We start from the raw sequence: 17,065 nt of genomic DNA, 5'->3' as shown, positions 1-17,065 counted from the left end.
ATTAATGGCAGTATCAACGGATGTAACAGGACATACTAAATTGAAGTAATTTTAGTGTTTCACAGTCCCAGTTTTTTGGGCTTAATTTTTTTCCCAAATGAATATAAATAAAACCAGTTCTTCCAAAAACAAGTCTCTTTTGTAAAGAATCAGACTTTTTTCTTAACATGAAAGCCTTTAAAAATGTATCATTCAAACAGTGTATATTTAGGGAATTAGCAGATACCCCTCTATTAGATATTATCACTAATTAATTACTCCAGTAGCTGGAAAATACTTTGAAAAAGTTTGTGTGAAGAGCTTCTTTACAATTTATTTTTACATTTTAAAAATAATTCTGTAAGAATTCAGTTCTTACAGAAGAATTCAATTATAGCATATTTAAGAAAAATACCGATTCTCTAAAAAGTGCTTAATCCACATCACTCAGATTTTTATAACCACAATATTCTAACTTCATCCTATATTTTAAAAAATTCATAGTGTAACATCTATCAAAGTATTTTAAATCATTCCTCTTTTACCTACCTCCTCAAAGAGCTACTGAACATTACCCAAAGGCTCTGTTCATAAGTAATACTGCTTGATTTACAAAATTACTTCTCAAGGAAAACTTCAAAAGGTGGTTATGTGGATACCCGAACAATACCAGAAAACCCCCTGCTTACTTATTCCTGTAATTAATGAGTCTGGTTTGCCCAAATGTTAAATTATGAAACCACGCTGTGTAAAATGCACCTATTACAATTAAAACCAGGGTAAACCCATATTTATTTACTAGCACTGTTAAAACATTACACAAAACACATTCAAGTGGCAAGTAATTATAATGCAAGCCCTTGCATGGCAATCCAAATTTATTGAACTACTGATGCTAAGTTATACAAAATTGCACCACTTTAATTAAGGCTTTTAGTTTACATTTGGCCACCTCAAAGTAGTTGTAACATTAGGTTGGTCAATTTAAATACTGTGGCTCCCTGTTGGATAGACACACAATCTTTACATCCAAACATTAATGCATACAAAGCAACAAGGCATTGTTAAATAAAACAGCAATAGTTACTGCAAATTAGGCCTTGTGACCAATTACATATGATTAAAATTACTTCCCACATTCACATCCACAGTACTCGTCCACCATTTAACATCTCAACCAAAACGTTACACATGTGAAACGATCACTAACAGGCAAAAATACTAAACCTGTATATTTGGTATTGCAAATACACTTATGCATGAGCAAGCAAGGGATTCACAGTGAGAATCTACAGCTGCAGAAGCCTGAAAATGATTTACAAAAATTGTTAAATCATTAAAAAATTGTTTGAAAATATACACTTCTTGTTGTAGACCCCCACTGTACACATGACTATAAACATTGTTCCCTATGTAAACAAAAAAAGGAAACATATAATAAGAGATTTGAAAAGTCTGGACATTTCCTTCCCAACAGATATTAAAGGCAACGTCTTTAATCTAAGACATTATACTGAAAGGACTATCATATTTTAAAGACAAGATCACTGTCTCCACAGGTTTTTTAAAAATTAAAAAAACTATATAGCTGTGTTAATCAAAGCGCTTATTTTGTACAATAATAATGACCTTGAATTTCTTAAAAAAAATTACAATAAGCTACAAGTATCAAAGAAGCGAAGTTATCTGGAGTAGTCTATATAGGAGCTCTTTGGACTTTCTTTTATTATGCTAAAATAGTGGTGCTTTTAGGATTTACATTATTGTACTCTCCAATACAAAGTATGGGGCATGTTAAAGTATACAGTACACCATTTTCATACATGTACAACATTGGTGGATGAAGAATGTCTCTTAGCAGTAATACTGGATGTAGCCTCTGGTTTTACCAGCTGCGTACTCTAGGACTATTATATAAGTAAAAATCTCTCTTGTGATACTGGAAAGTGATTAGAATGTGCAAACTGATATAGTAGCTTTCATCCGCCTCTTAAAGGGTACCACCACAGGAAAGTCCATTTAAGATGTTGGTAGGTTTAACAAAGTTGGAATGCTGGCACTGTTGAATTGGGCAACAGTTCTTCAGACCTGTCAAAAGGGAAAGAATTAATTAAAAACATGGGCTGGAAAAAGTAAAGACCCAAAAGGAAACAGTTAAGAAAACAAGTCTTAAAAGTGTTAGAAATGAATATAATCTAGGTTCTTGTTCTAGGCATTACATTAGTGGCAACGTACCACAATTAATGGCAGACCTTTTCATCTTTTCATTCCAAAAAGATGAAGTCTATTCTGTTGCCCTCTTGAAAGTCAGTTAAATGAAAATCTTAGGAACAGAAAGGGAAAGTACCTTTGTGCACATTTTTGTGCATTACCTTCCAAGGATTAAAAAGGAAAAAATCACATTAAAATTGTTAGTCAAGTCAACCTTACTAGAATTAGGATTAAAAAGTCAGATAGCAATATTAACAAAATGGGTGATCCTGTGTTTACACAATCATAGTGTAATCCCAGAATTAGATCATAAGTATAGAATGCACATCTAACCATTTTTTTTCTAGTATCAGATAATCAAGTTCTTCCTTACTCTTTCAATAAGAGTGGCTAAAAAGCTCGTTCAGAGAAGCAGACAAGTAGAATTTATTTCATGATGGTGTTTTACAGATTTACAATCACGTTATATACTTTCTAAATTCCACATTTAAACATTCTATTAAGACTGATGTCAGAAAAAGTTGGTATTATACTAAAATCACATGTAAAGTTTTTTAAAAAGTAAACTTAGAACTGTTAAATATGTACTTTGAATAATTTTCTACATACATGCCTGCACTAAAAAAATGTTTCCTATTTTATTTTCCTGGTGATCAGACTTGTTACAAGCTCCGAAGAGTTGTTAATATAGACGTGGCTACTGAAATAATTTTCACAAATGCCTAGAACTTTAGGTCCTCATTCTGAGTCTGAACGAGGTTTGCAATCAAGTTTTCTAAATCCTAGCAGACTTGCAAATTAAAAAAGACAGATGGAAGTGTGTGAGCTCAAGCACATGTGTGCTGCTAAGAATGGGCACGTGGTCAGGAATTACAGAATATCAGAATGAGATGATATATCACTAAACAGAAAGCCCTAGATGGAAGGTGGGAATAAAAACTCTAAAAAGACACAGAATCGAAGTGCTATGCCAGCACTGAGTCAATTAACACAGGAAGAAACAAGAGTCAGGAACATCAAAGGTTCTTAAGAATAAACAAACAGTTTAACAATAGTTTAATGACAGGTGAAGAGGAAACCATTATCATTGGCAAACAGCAGCTAACAGTTGAGTGTTAAGTATGTGCCAGGCAATGAGAGAGATCTGTGCAGCAAACCCCCATGGTACACGTTTACCTACGTAACAAACCTGCACATCCTGCACATGTACCCTGGAACTTAAAAGTTGAACAGGAAAAAAAAAGTGGCGCATGATGAACATCTCAGGGGTGGGGGTGGGGTGCATGTGTGTGTGCGTGTTTTAAATTAGGGATGGGGTTGGCTGGGCATGGTGGCACATGCCTGTAATCCCAGCTACTCGGGAGGCTGAGGCAGGAGAATTGCTTGAACCCAGGAGGCGAAGGTTGCAGTGAGCTGAGATTGCACCACTGCACTCCAGCATGGCGACAGAGCAAGACTCTGTCTCAAAAATAAATAAATACATATAAATAAATAAATAAATTAGGGATGGGGTCTAGCTATGTTGCCCAAACTGATCTTCGACTCCTTGCCTCTAGCAATCCTGCCTCAGCCTCCCAAAGTTCTAGGAATATAGGCATGAACCGCTGTACTTGGCCATGTTAGGGGTTTTTATTAGCAACACTACCCTGTATTTATTTTAATACAGAATTTATCATGTTTTGCAATTAACTGTCTTTCTTGTTCAGTATACCTGAATTAGCTTAAAGTAATTAAGAGTCAAGGAGAGAAGGCTGGTCTTGTTCACCACTGTATTGCCAGCACCAACCAGTATACAGAATGAACTTATTTAGAATATTCACTTAGTCAGGTGTGGTGGCCCAGCACTTTGGGAGGCCAAGGTGGGTGGATCACTTGAGGTCAGGAGTTCAAAACTAGCCTGACCAACACGGAGAAACCCCGTCTCTACTAAAAATACAAAAATTAGCCAGGCATGGTGGCACATGCCTGTGATCCCAGCTACTCGGGAGGCTGAGGCAGAAGAATTGCTTGAACCTGTGAGGCGGAGGTTGCAGTGAGCTGAGACTGCGCCACTGCACTCCAGCCTGGGTGACAGAGCGAAACTCCAGCTCAAAAACAAAAAGAATACTTTACTCATGATGATAGGTAAATATTTTAATTAATAAGATAGCATACTAATTCATGGATATCTTATAAAAATAAACCATTTATTTTTCAGAACCAACAAAAAGAATTCTATACTTGCTTTCATGACAGAGTGCCCTTAATAAGGCTGAGTGATTAAAAGTTAGAGGAAAGATAAGTGAACATACCTGGCTCAGAGCTACAATGCATTTAGTATATTAAAGCAGCTGACATGATGACTTTTTGCGAGCCTTCCCAGGCACTGGAGTTTTTCTGTTAATTTGCCGCACTAGGTCATAAAAGATCTGCAAATACATTAATTTGTTTTAATTTACAGGAGGAACACCTCCCCCCGCAAAAATAAAAAAGTTAAATTGAAAAAACAGAAATTTCCATGGATATAAATTAATCCCCAGAATTGTTCAGCTAAGGAATGAGAATAAAATCAGGTGTTATAACTGCCAAGCTCAAATTTTTTGGGGAGTGTTAATATTGTGCTCCTTAAAATACTTAATTGAAGGAGTTGCAGAGACCTTAACTTAGTTCAATTAGAACATTTACCATCACACAAAGAAAAACTCCTTTTAAAAACTGTAAGTTTTTGCTCTACAACATGACTTGGAGCCTTTCAAGAACCATGCATGCCTTTTGGCATTTTAGTCTCTATTTTTTTTCATAACATCCTTCATATACCTGAAGTCTTAATCTGTCTTCCCTATCCCTGTATTTTCTGTCCAGTCTTCCTTTTTCATGGTACATATCAATGTACAAGTATTTAATAGAGACTGAAATAGTATTGTTGTTTATTTACTACATGGATACATTTAACATAAGAGGTTTTTTTTTTTGTCCTGTAACATCATTATGTACCCTGAGTACATATTAAGTTGGGGTTAAGACATTTTCTGTTCATCTTCAATGTTGTACTTCAAATAAAGAGCCACTGTAAGTATATTTGACCATACCTCATTAACATTTATTTTTGATTTTGCAGAAGATTCTAAGAATGCACAGTTGTTCCATTGTCTTGCTAGATTTTGACCTTGTTCCTTTCCTACAACTCTTTCATCTTCCAAGTCACACTTATTACCAACAAGAATCATCGGAACCTAAAAATACATTTGTGAGAGTAAAAACAAATAAGTAAATATGCTATATGAATTGAAATAAAAAGAATTCTAAGAGTCAAATCTAAGAATTACTTTTCATATAATGCCACAGAAAAAAATAATGTATAATAAAATTTACAGCCTTAATAATTTAATCTGTAACATAAACATAAGTATTAACTTTGATGTCAATTATCTCCACTGCCTTCTCTTTTCATGGAGATGTCAAACAATAACTCCAAAGGGAAGAAAAGAGAGAAAGAAAGAAAACTCTCATATGTTAAGTAAAAAGAACACAACCTAGTCAATGTAGACATAAATAAGACACTTTTACATAAAATTTTGAGAAAACAAGCTATGATCCTGTTATGAGAGATGGGGGAAAAAACCTTAAAATTTTATCATAATGAACTTATAACTAATTATACTAAGCAAAACATAAACTTTTTAAAAGGAAGTACAAAACGGTGTTATTGTGAAAATCTAATATATTTCAGCATTTTAAAATGTTTCTCTAAAGGGTGTGAATCAACTTCAAGTTTTCTGGATTTCTGACGTGCATTTATTAAAGTCAGCATTCTCAGTTGCACAACACGAAAAGGAGAAATTTGGAAGGCCCCCAAAGCAGAATTTTTAATTTCTCAAAGTCTTGTATTAAAAAACCCAATCAAGGCTGGGCACAGTGGCTCACGCTTGTAATCCCACCACTCTGGGAGGCCGAGGCAGGTGGATCACCTGAGGTCAGGAGCTGGAGACCAGCCTGGCCAACAGGGCGAAACCCTGTCTCTACTAAAAATACAAAAATTAGCTGGGTGTGGTAGCACACGTCTGTAATCCCAGCTACTTGGGAGGCTGACACAGGAGAACTGCTTGAACTTGGGTGGCAGAGGTTGCAGTGAGCCGAGGTCGTGCCATTGCACTCCAGCCTGGGCGACAGGGCAAGACTCCGTCTCAAAAACAAAAAACCCCAAAAAACCACTCAAACTTAATTTACTAAAAATCAAGACCACTTATTAAATGGATTTACAAATTAAAAAATGTTCCCTGAGGTTGCTGTAATTATGTAGGGTCCCCCCAAATTGCCTTGTTTCAGAAGTCCAGAAAATAACAGTATTTACCATGGGTGTCTCCCAGCTCTCACAATATTTGCTATAATTAAACTGCAGTACAACGAGTCTTATTTATTTATTTTGAGACACTCTGTCACCCTGGTTGGAGTGCAGTGATGTGATCTGGACGCACTGCCAACCTCTACCTCCCAGGCTTAAGCAATTGTTCCACCTCAGCCTCCCAAGTAGCCGGGACCACAGGCACGCGCCACCACGCCAGCTTTTTTTTTTTTTAAATTTCTGGTAGAGGTGGGGTTTTGCTGTGTTGCCCAGGGAGGTCTTGAACTCCTGAGCTCAGGGGATCTACCTGCCTTTGCCTCCCAAAGTGCTGGGATTAGAGGTGTGAGCTACCATGCCCAACCTAGTTCTTACGGTATCCAGATCAGCATCACCAACACCACCTCGAAACTTGTTCAAAATGCAAATTCTTGGGCCCTACTGCTGACCTACTGAATCAGAAGTTCTGAGATCTCAGCCCAGCGATCTATGTTTTAACTGGTCCTACAGGTGATTCTGATGCAAAATCAATTTTGAGAACCACTGCTGTATTTAGTGTGATGAGGAACTAAACTCCATTATGGTAGACTCTGAAGGGGCACCTAAATTAATAATGTTAGAATCTAATGTATTTGTTGCCTTTCTTTTCTTTTTTCTTTTTTTTTTTTTTTGAGACGGAGTCTTGCTCTGTCGCCCAGGCTGGAGTGCAGTGGCCGGATCTCAGCTCACTGCAAGCTCCGCCTCCCAGGTCTACGCCATTCTCCTGCCTCAGCCTCCCGAGTAGTTGGGACTACAGGCACCCGCCACCTCGCCCGGCTAGTTTTTTGTATTTTTTTTTAGTAGAGACGGGGTTTCACTGTGTTAGCCAGGCTGGTCTCGATCTCCTGACCTCGTGATCCGCCTGTCTCAGCCTCCCAAAGTGCTGGGATTACAGGCTTGAGCCACCGCGCCCGGCGCCTTTCTTTAAAAATTATTATTATTATTATTGTCCGGGCACAGTGGCTCATGCCTGTAATCCCAGCACTTTGGGAAGCCGAGGTGGGTGGATCACCTGAGGTCAGGAGACCATCCTGACCAACATGGTGAAACCCCGTCTCTACCAAAAACACAAAAATTAGCCAGGTCTAGTGGCATGCGCCTTCGTCCCAGCTACTCAGGAGGCTGAGGCAGGAGAACTGCTTGAACCCAGTAAGGTGGATGATGCAGTGAGCCCAGACTGCGCCACTGCACTCCAGCCTGGTGACAGAGTGACACTCCAGCCTGGAGACAGAGTGAAACTCTGTCTCATAAAATAAAAATAAAAAAAAAGGCCAGAGGCAGTGGATCATGTCTGTAATCCCAGCACTTTGGGAGGCTGAGGCGGGTGGATCACAAGGTCAGGAGATCGAGACCATCCTGGCTAACATGGTGAAACCCCGCCTCTACTAAAAATACAAAAAATTAGCTGGGCGTGGTGGCGGGCACCTGTAGTCCCAACTACCCTGGGAGGCTGCGGCAGCAGAATGGCGGGAACCCGGGAGGCGGAGCTATTGGGCCACCGCACTCCAGCCTGGGCGACAGAGCGAGACTGTGTCTCAAAGAAAAAAAAAAGAAGGAAGGGTATAACATTTAATTTTCACAGGATAATGGCAAATGAGGAAATTTCTCACTTTCCACATGATATATATTTGAAAACATGTATGGGTATTTTTGCCTTTCAAGGAAAAAGTATAAAAAAACCAACACCCCCCTCCCCACCAAAATACATGAGCTTTAAAATGAATTTAAATTTAGACTTATACAATTATAATCAGAGTTTTGAAATAAAATATATTTATTAGGAAGTCAGCTTACATCATCAGTGTCTTTAACTCGAAGAATCTGTTCTCTCAGGTCTTGTAAATCGTTAAATGTGGACTGTGCTGTGATGGAATAAACTAATGCAAATCCTTGTCCATTTTTCATGTACAAATCCCTCATTGCTGTAAATTGTTCCTACAATAGAAAGAAAGGAACGTTAAAAAACAAGAATGTTTTGACAGTTATTTTTACAATTTCAAAGTCTATAATTATAGCTCAATGAAGAATATTGTAGTATTGTGTAACTTTGTTAAAATTACAATCTATGACAAGATACTATTTGAAAAACTGGCATTTTAGTTCCTTTTTTTTGAGACAGAGTCTTGCTCTGTCACCAGGCTGGAGTGCAGTGGCGCGATCTCAGCTCACTGTAACCTCTGCCTCCCGGGTTCAAGTGATTCCTCTGCCTCAGCCTCTAGAGTAGCTGGGACTATAGGCGGGTGCCACCACGCCCGGCTATTGTATTTTGGTAGAGATGGGGTTTCACCATGTTGGCCAGGATGGTCTCCATCTCCTGACCTCGTGATCTGCCCATCTCAGCCTCCCAAAGTGCTAGGATTTACAGGCGTGAGCCATCACACCTGGCCAGAAATAGGTTTCTTATTTAAAAATCATACACCAAAGTAGATTTATATATAAAAAATATACTCAAGTGGAACAGAAATATCCCGTCCCCAAAAGTTACTAAAGGCAGCTTTTAAAATACATCATAATGTGTAAGAGCACCTCAACTGTATCAGCCAACTTAATCTATACAGCTATGACTCAAATGCTGTAGTTCTGTAGGGCTCCATCAGCATGATCTACACCATCACATTTTCCCATACTACTTTTTCTTCGCTAGACTGAGAGCATTCGAAGGTAAGAACACAGTGCCTGACATGTATCAGGTATTCAAACATTAGCTGAATGAATACCATACACCAAGAACAAATCTTCCCTTCCTCTTCACATACCTACAAATCTAGTTTGTCTATAAATACCTGGAAGGAGAACAGATACCAATCAAAATATTTCTTTTTCTTTTGAGATGGAGACTCGCTCTGTCACCCAAGCTGGAGTGCAGTGGTGCGTTATCAGCTCACTGCAACCTCTACCTCCAAGGTTCAAGCGATTCTCCTGCCTCAGCCTCCTGAGTAGCTGGGACTACAGGTGCCTGCCACTGCATCTGGCTAATTTTTGTATTTTAATAGAGACGGGGTTTCACCATGTTGGCCAGGCTGGTCTTGGAAGTCCTGACCTCAGGCGATCCGCCCACTTTGGCCTCCCAAAGTGCTGGGATTACAAGGCGTGAGTCATCGCACCCAGCCTCAATCAAAATATTTCACACAGCTGCGGAGGAATGAATATTTGCAATATGGTAATATATTGTTTTAAAAGTACTAGTGAGACTGAAAATTTTCCTTCTAACACATTTTCTAAACTTTTAAATGACCCACTGCAATTACAAAAAGTGCAATATACTTTTTTTTGTTTTGTTTTTGAGACGGAGTCTTGCTTTGTTGCCCAGGCTGGACTGCAGTGGCGCGATCTTGGCTTACTGCAACCTCCGCCTCCTGGGTTCAAGCTATTCTCCTGCCTCAGCCTCCCGAGTAACTGGGATTACAGGTGTGTACCACCACACTTGGCTAATTTTTTTATATTTTTAGTAGATATGGGGTTTCACTGTGTTGGCCAGGCTGGTCTCGAACTCCTCACCTTAAGTGATCCACCCACCTTGGCCTCCCAAAGTGCTGGGATTACAGGCGTGAGCTACTGCGCCCGGCCAATATAAAACTAAGAATTCAACAGAACAACAACAACAAAAAGATTTAAAGTTTAGCAACCAGTACTGTTATTTTTTTTTTTGAGACACAGTCTTGCTCTGTCACCCAGGCTGGAGTGTAGTGGCACAGTCTCCACAGTCTAAGCTCACTGCAACCTCTGTCTCCTGGGTTCAAGAGATTCTCCTGCCTCAGCCTCCTGAGTAGCTGGGATTACAGGCATGTTCCACCATGTCCGGCTAATTTTTATATTTTTAGTAAAGGCGGGGTTTAGCCATGTTGGCCAGGCTGGTCTCGAACTCCTGACCTCAAGTGATCTGGCAACCTTGGCATCCCAAAGTGCTGGGATCAGAGGTGTGAGCCACTACGACCAGCTGCAAGCAGTACTTTTAAATAAGCTTAACTAATATTTGTCTATAGAGTACTAGCATTTATGAAGTCAATACTGTACAAACGGTGCATATACTTTGATATTTAGTTTTACCTACCGTTCCTGCAGTATCCAAGATTTCAAGCATACACTGTTGTGCATCTACTTCAACTTGCTGGTAGAAAAATTAAAATACATGTTCATTTTTTAAATGTAAGACTACCTTAATATACACAAAAAAGCTAATGTATCAAAAATAAGATACACAGATTTTAACAACTTTACAAACTAGTATCAAGCAATACTTCAACAAAGCAGGAGGAAAAATAGCTAAGTAATCAAGATTCAAAGACCCCCAAATTGTAATCGGGTTCAAAAGCCATGTGTTCTCAAGTCAACACAGGGAAACCTACAAGATCCAGTCTCAATATGATCTCTCAGCACTTAATTCTAGAGAAAAAATAGTTTCAAAATAGCTCAAATAAATAAACAAAACCAGCAATAGTTCCAACAATATCGTAAGTAATCTATCTCAATTCTCCCATGATACTTTCGATATACCTCATTTCTCTAGGTAACTATATGCCCTCACCATACTGGAACAAGATTTCTGGTATTAAGGAAGCAGAGCCACAGCTATTAAATAAATTGCACATATATCCCTGTTACCCCTTTCCATCTAATATTTCCTAGGGAAAAATAGGTATTTAGAATTAGATATAGAAAGAAAAGAGTATTACTGTCTCACAGCTGGGGTGCAAAAAAGTTTCCAGTTTTTTTGGTAGACTGTGGACATGGAGGGAGGAACGGAAACACAGTATTTGTACAACAGCAGGGCCAGGTTAGTTGCTTCATAAAAGCTGGGAAATACCTCTTTCCCTACTATGTTAAAAATGTCTACACATTGTTTTATTGTCACATAATGTTAGTGGTCACAGGAACCTTACTATAGGCTGAGCATTCCTAATCTAAAAATTCAAAAATTGCAATGTTCCAAATCCAAAACTTTTTGAGCCATGTGTGGAACATCATGCTACAAGCGGAAAATTCCACACCATGAGCTCATGTGACCAGTCACAGTCAAAATGCAGCCAAAACTTTGCTTCGTGCATAAGAATATTAAAAATATTACATAAGATTATGTGTATAAGGTGTATATGAAACCATGAATTGTTTAGATATGGGTCCCATTCTATTTCATTATGTATATACAAATATTTTAAAATCAGAAAATAATCTGAAATCTGAAAACACTTCTGGTCCCAGGTATTTTGGATAAGGGATATTCAACCCATATTGTGAGTGGTGGCACTTTCTCAAGAGGTTAGTAAGTAGAAAGCTTAGGAAGACTTGTGTCCACCAATTTCTAGGTTAAAAAGAAGGGAGCTTGAGAGTAATCAGTCTTGCTAGGTAGGGGATAGGAAGTAACATGGGGCTACTACTTGAAATGGATGGCATGCTTTAAAGTTTGCGTGTCAAATTACAACTTTAGGGTCAGGATAAACTTAAAATTCTGTGAATATGTGAGAGTATGAGGGTTTATGATCCTCTTAAACTGGTAAATATGCAATGCCAGAAAGTAATTGTAAACTTTTCCCACTAATTTTATAAATTAACTCTGCCTCCATCCTACTTTGTACAAAACATTCAATAATTATACAGCTAAAATATTTATATTAAAATCAAAAGCAAAAGGCCTTCCAAAGTAATATATACCTTTCTATAAGAATCTTCTATCGTAGGATCATATTTTTCTACAAAAATTCCTTGAACAAACTGTACAGTCTGAAAAAAAAATTAAGAAACCATTATACTTCTAAAGAAAAGAGTACATTCAATCTTTAAATTGTAAACTGATTTCACACAGGGAGTTACACCATCGGTGAAAAAAACCACAGCCAATACTACATTTGAATGTATATATTTGGTAAGAAAATTACCTCAGAAAGCTGTTTTATTATTTTTAAATAATCACTATGCTCCTTATTGGGTAATTCTAAATTTAGAGATCATATATTTAAAAATTTTAAATGTCTCTTGTTTCAGTCTTTTATTCTTTCATTTTTTTTCTTTGAGACAGAGTCTTGCTCTGTCTCCCACGCTGGAGTGCAGTGACACAATCTTGGCTCACTGCAACCTCCGCCTCCTGGGTTCAGGCCATTCTCCCACATCAGCCTCCCAAGTAGCTGGGATTATAGGCATGCACCACCACATCTGGCTAATTTTTGTATTTTTAATAGAGATGGGGTTTCACTATATTGGCCAGGCTGCTTTAGAACTCCTGACCTCAGGTGATCTGCCCGCCTCGGCCTCCGAAAGTGTTGGGATTACAGGTGTGAGCCACCGTGCCGGTGTTGTTTCAGTCTTAAGAGCTTAAATTTGAATTTTAAATTAGAAATTGACTAATTTTATGTTATGTATACACACATACATGCACAATCAACTGACCTCCCCATCACTTTGGATACAAATTGAAAAAGCAGTTCATTTCACATCGTATATACTTCTCCGTTTGTTCCAAGCATGTCAATTCTCAGCTAGGTGGCCTTTCTAAGTGGCCAAGATGGTTTATCTTATGAGTGAGGCAGAAGGTCAATCTATTTGCTTGTGAGGCTTTGCTAAGCTCTGAACTATTCATCAAATTATTTTCCCTACGTTTTTCCCCTTTCCCAACCCTCATTACCGAGTTATTCTTGCTACACCATTCCTTGATGCAGAAAACATGGCCATTAAAATAATAATGTAAAACTGGACAGTCAAACGTAATATTTGAAGAAGACTTTTTATAAGCTTTGATATTTTCTAACATAAAATGTATAGGGTAAGACTATTTGTAAGAAGAAAAAGCAAGCCAGGCATGGTGATTTATGCCTGTAATTCCAGCACTTTGGGAGGCAAAGGTCGATTACTTAAGGCCAGGAGTTTAAGACCAGCCTGAGCAATACAGCAAGACACCATCTCTACAAAAAACTTAAAAAATTAGCCTGGCATGAAGGCACATGCCTGTAGTCCCAAGCATTCAGGAGGCTGAGATCACCTGACCCCTAGCCTGGGCAACAGAGTGAGACCTTGTCTGAAAACAAATAAAAATAAAAAGACCAAAACTTATTCTACCTGCCTCTGAAATGCAAATGCAAAAAGACACATATTTGTATGCTCTCAATCTCTGTGCTTAGCTCAAACTGTATTCCAGCATAATTCGTGTCATTCTGGAGTCAATGTTCCAGAGAGAATATGATCCACCCAGATATAATTAAAAGTTGAGTAAAATTACAAGAAAAATATTACATTGCTTCTAAAGTCATTAAGGGATTTTATCTTAACAAAGACTTATCAAAACCTAAAACTCAACGGAAAAAGAACGTCTCGGAGTGAAAGGCTTAGGTAAAGTAAGAATGACTTACCAAAGCAGACTTTCCAACGCCTCCTGAGCCAAGAACGACTAGCTTATACTCACGCATGATGCAGGCTTGTCAAAACCTAGTACCTTATTAAAGAAAAAAAAAAAAAAAGAATTCTAAGTAAAGTTTTGTATTCCTGTGCTTTTCACAGAAATAAAACATTCAGGAAAATAGATTTATTTAAAATGATTACTATACAACACAAATACAGAGCACCGTATGAGCAGACTTACTAAAAGATGCTCAGAGGTAGAAGAAAACTACAGAATCACTTGATATCAGGAGTTCAAGACCAGCCTGGCCACCATAGCAAAACCCTTTTTTTTGGGGGGGGGGGGGCGGCGCTTCACCACGTTGGCCAGGATGGTCTCAATCTCTTGACCTCATGATCCACCCGCCTCGGCCTCCCAAAGTGCTGGGATTACAGGCGTGAGCCACCATACCCAGCTGCAAAACCCTGTCTCTACAAAAAAAAAAAAAGACAAAAATTAGCCGAGTGTGGTGGCACATGCCTGTAATCCCAACTGCTCGCAAAGCTGAGGCATGAAAATTGCCTGAACCTGGGAGGCGGAGGTTGCAGTGAGCTGAGATCACGCCACTGGGCTCCAGCCTGGGCAACACAGTGAGATTCTGTCTCAAAAAAAAAAAAAAGATTTAATGGGATACAAAATAAAAATTGATTTAAGGAAATTTTCAAAAGTATTCTGGCACAGACCCAATAGCTAAAGTAAAGAGATGGCCTTTCTTTTTGTATATGGGTTCAGGTCTGAAATAGGAAACTTAAAATGGAAAATTGGTAATCTGAAAAAATCTACAATGGTTGAGATTTTCAGCCTTACAAACAAGCTAGAAAAAACTAAATAAAAGGGTCTTTGTTTTTGAAGAAATGAAAACCTACAGATGAAGCTACTTGTACAAACAGAGCCACAGGAGAAACTGATGTTGCACGTTCACTAAGAAATGGAAGTACAATAACCCCAAATCTGTTCAATTTTGCTGCTCCAAGGGTAATATGAGCATCCAGTTCTCCACCCTTCCTCCACTGGGGGTGGGAGTGGGACTGACTACATATAGTCACAGGAAACCTTTTGGGGGTGATGGAAGTGTTCTAAAAACTGGTTGTAGTGGGCTGGACTACGCCTGTAATCCCAACACTTTGGGAGGCCAAGGCGGGCAGATCACGAGGTCAGGAGTTTGCGACCAGCCTGGACAATATGGTGAAACCCCACTTCTACTAAAAATACAAAAAATTAGCAGGGCGTGGTGGTGGGCACCTGTAATCCCAGCTATTCCGGAGGCTGAGGCAGAAGAATTGCGTGAACCTGAGAGGCAGAAGTTGCAGTAAGCCGAGATCACACCACTGCACTCCAGCCCCAGCAAGAGTGGGAGACTCCATCTCAAAAAAAAAAAACCCCACAAAACAAAACACGCCAAAAACCGGTTGTAGTGATGCCTGCGCAACTGCGCAACTATATATATTCACTAAAACCTCCAAATGTAACACAACTGACCGAAACAACATAAAAACTACAATTTTAAAATACTGAATATAAAAACTATACATTTATCAGAGGTGTTTTCTAAGAGACGTATGCCTCTATTTTCTTATCTCACAAAGGTGGCTGAGTTGGCTGTGGGAGTTATACTTCTTTAGTGAGATTAGGGACTCTCTTTCCCAGCTGCTTCATTTATCCATGAATGAGCATTATTATTTGTTGCTAGAATGAGTCAGGTTAATCCATATTATTGTATCTATCAGTAATTTGCTCCTTTTATTATTATTGATTAAAATATACCATCCGAATACATGACATTTTCTTTACCCATTCACACCAGCTGATGAAAATTTGGATTGTTTCCAGTTCGGGGATGTTATCAGGGTATTTTTGTTACCTTAAAGAGCAAAACAAAACAAAAAAGCCCCAACAGTACGATAGTCAAGATTTGAATCAATATTTTTTCAAATCTATGCTTTCTACTACACCAGTTTTGAAAACACTGTTTAAAAGACTTTTTTTAAGACTGAAATAACAAACAGATTTTTATTGTGAATGCCAACTCCGACTGACTGGCAACAGCCATTGTCCTGTTTTTAGGATGGTGTGGTTGCATCTAGTTTTGCAGAAAAGACAACTCTGCTCAATAGGCAACATAACTGGCTTGTAGTGCTGGTAGGAACTGGGAAAAAGTTGTAGCACCTGTATCTGTGTAGTGTATTTGTGATCTCTAGGCATAACCTTTCTGTTCAAGTGTTCTTTTCCTGAAGTCCTTAGTTCAGGTTAAGAATGAGCATTTTGAAATATGTCAATTCCCTAAAATTTCATGCACAATTAAAAATGGGAATAGTTATATCAGATTTTCAAAGAGATTTGTAACAACTACTATTTCAGACATTGTGATTAATTGTTCTCTTTCACAGAACCCCATGGGGGAACAATTTTGACAGCATAGCATAGTGGCGAATGGTACCTAAGTTTCAAATCGTGGTTTTCTATAATCTTGGGCAAATCATGAAACCTTTCAGAGCCTCACTTTCCTTCCAGGTAAAATTAAGATAGTAACAGTTACATGATAAGGTTGTGAGATGGATTAAAAAGAATGTAAACTCCATAAGGATAGGGATTTTTGTCTCTTTTACTCACTGCCATATTCCCAGAACCTGAAACTGTGCCTGAAGTATGTGTTCCATAAATTAAAGAAAGAATAAGGAAACAAATGTAGTAATTCTTCAGTCACTGACACAACACCTTGCACATACTTGGGCAACAAAAGATAAATTTTAGGCTGGGCGCGGTGGCTCACGCCTGTAATCCCAGCACTTTGGGAGGCCCAGGCGGTTGGATCACTGGATGTCAGAAGTTCAAGACCAGCCTGGTCAACATGGTGAAGCCTCTAAAAATACAAAATTAGCCGGGTGTGGTGGCACGTGCCTGTAATCCCACTTACTCGGGAAACTGAGGCAAGAGAATACCTTGAACCTAGGAGGGGGAGGTTGCAGTGAGCCCAGAGCGCACCACTGCACTCCAACCTGGGCGACAGAGCAAGACTCCGTCTCAAAAAAAAAAGTAACTTTTAAAATAATAGTAATGTCAATGGTTTGAGCTGCCACTCACTACGCTAAGAGAACTGCTATTCCTCCTTCAGTTAAGAATCACGGCTCGACTTTTTTTTTTTTTTTTTTTTT

The 17,065-nt window shown here is 38.6% G+C and overlaps 1 protein-coding gene across 2 annotated transcripts in view; it reads right to left on the bottom strand.

Annotated features, from left to right (window-relative positions):
* Positions 1 to 752: 752 nt before the first annotated feature.
* The window catches only part of RAP1B (RAP1B, member of RAS oncogene family), a 61,822-nt gene continuing 45,509 nt past the window's right edge, over positions 753 to 17,065 (bottom strand). Inside the window, exons 3-10 of one of the 2 annotated variants that reach the window (XM_011976591.1) lie at positions 13,885 to 13,967; positions 12,197 to 12,265; positions 10,599 to 10,655; positions 8,342 to 8,482; positions 5,259 to 5,402; positions 4,482 to 4,598; positions 3,756 to 3,761; positions 2,007 to 2,059 (exon numbers count right to left, since the gene is read on the bottom strand). In XM_011976591.1, coding sequence (XP_011831981.1) covers positions 4,512 to 4,598; positions 5,259 to 5,402; positions 8,342 to 8,482; positions 10,599 to 10,655; positions 12,197 to 12,265; positions 13,885 to 13,941 — 555 coding nt within the window. In that variant the 5' untranslated portion in view covers positions 13,942 to 13,967 and the 3' untranslated portion in view covers positions 2,007 to 2,059; positions 3,756 to 3,761; positions 4,482 to 4,511. Of the gene's footprint in view, positions 2,068 to 3,755; positions 3,762 to 4,481; positions 4,599 to 5,258; positions 5,403 to 8,341; positions 8,483 to 10,598; positions 10,656 to 12,196; positions 12,266 to 13,884; positions 13,968 to 17,065 lie in introns of those variants that run through there. The other variant, XM_011976592.1, reaches the window with a different exon arrangement.

Source organism: Mandrillus leucophaeus, unplaced genomic scaffold (genome assembly GCF_000951045.1).
Source record: "Mandrillus leucophaeus isolate KB7577 unplaced genomic scaffold, Mleu.le_1.0 Scaffold169, whole genome shotgun sequence".
NCBI lineage: Eukaryota > Metazoa > Chordata > Mammalia > Primates > Cercopithecidae > Mandrillus > Mandrillus leucophaeus.
The sequence above is the reverse complement of the archived record's forward strand: the minus strand, read 5'-3'. Positions and strand labels throughout refer to the sequence as shown.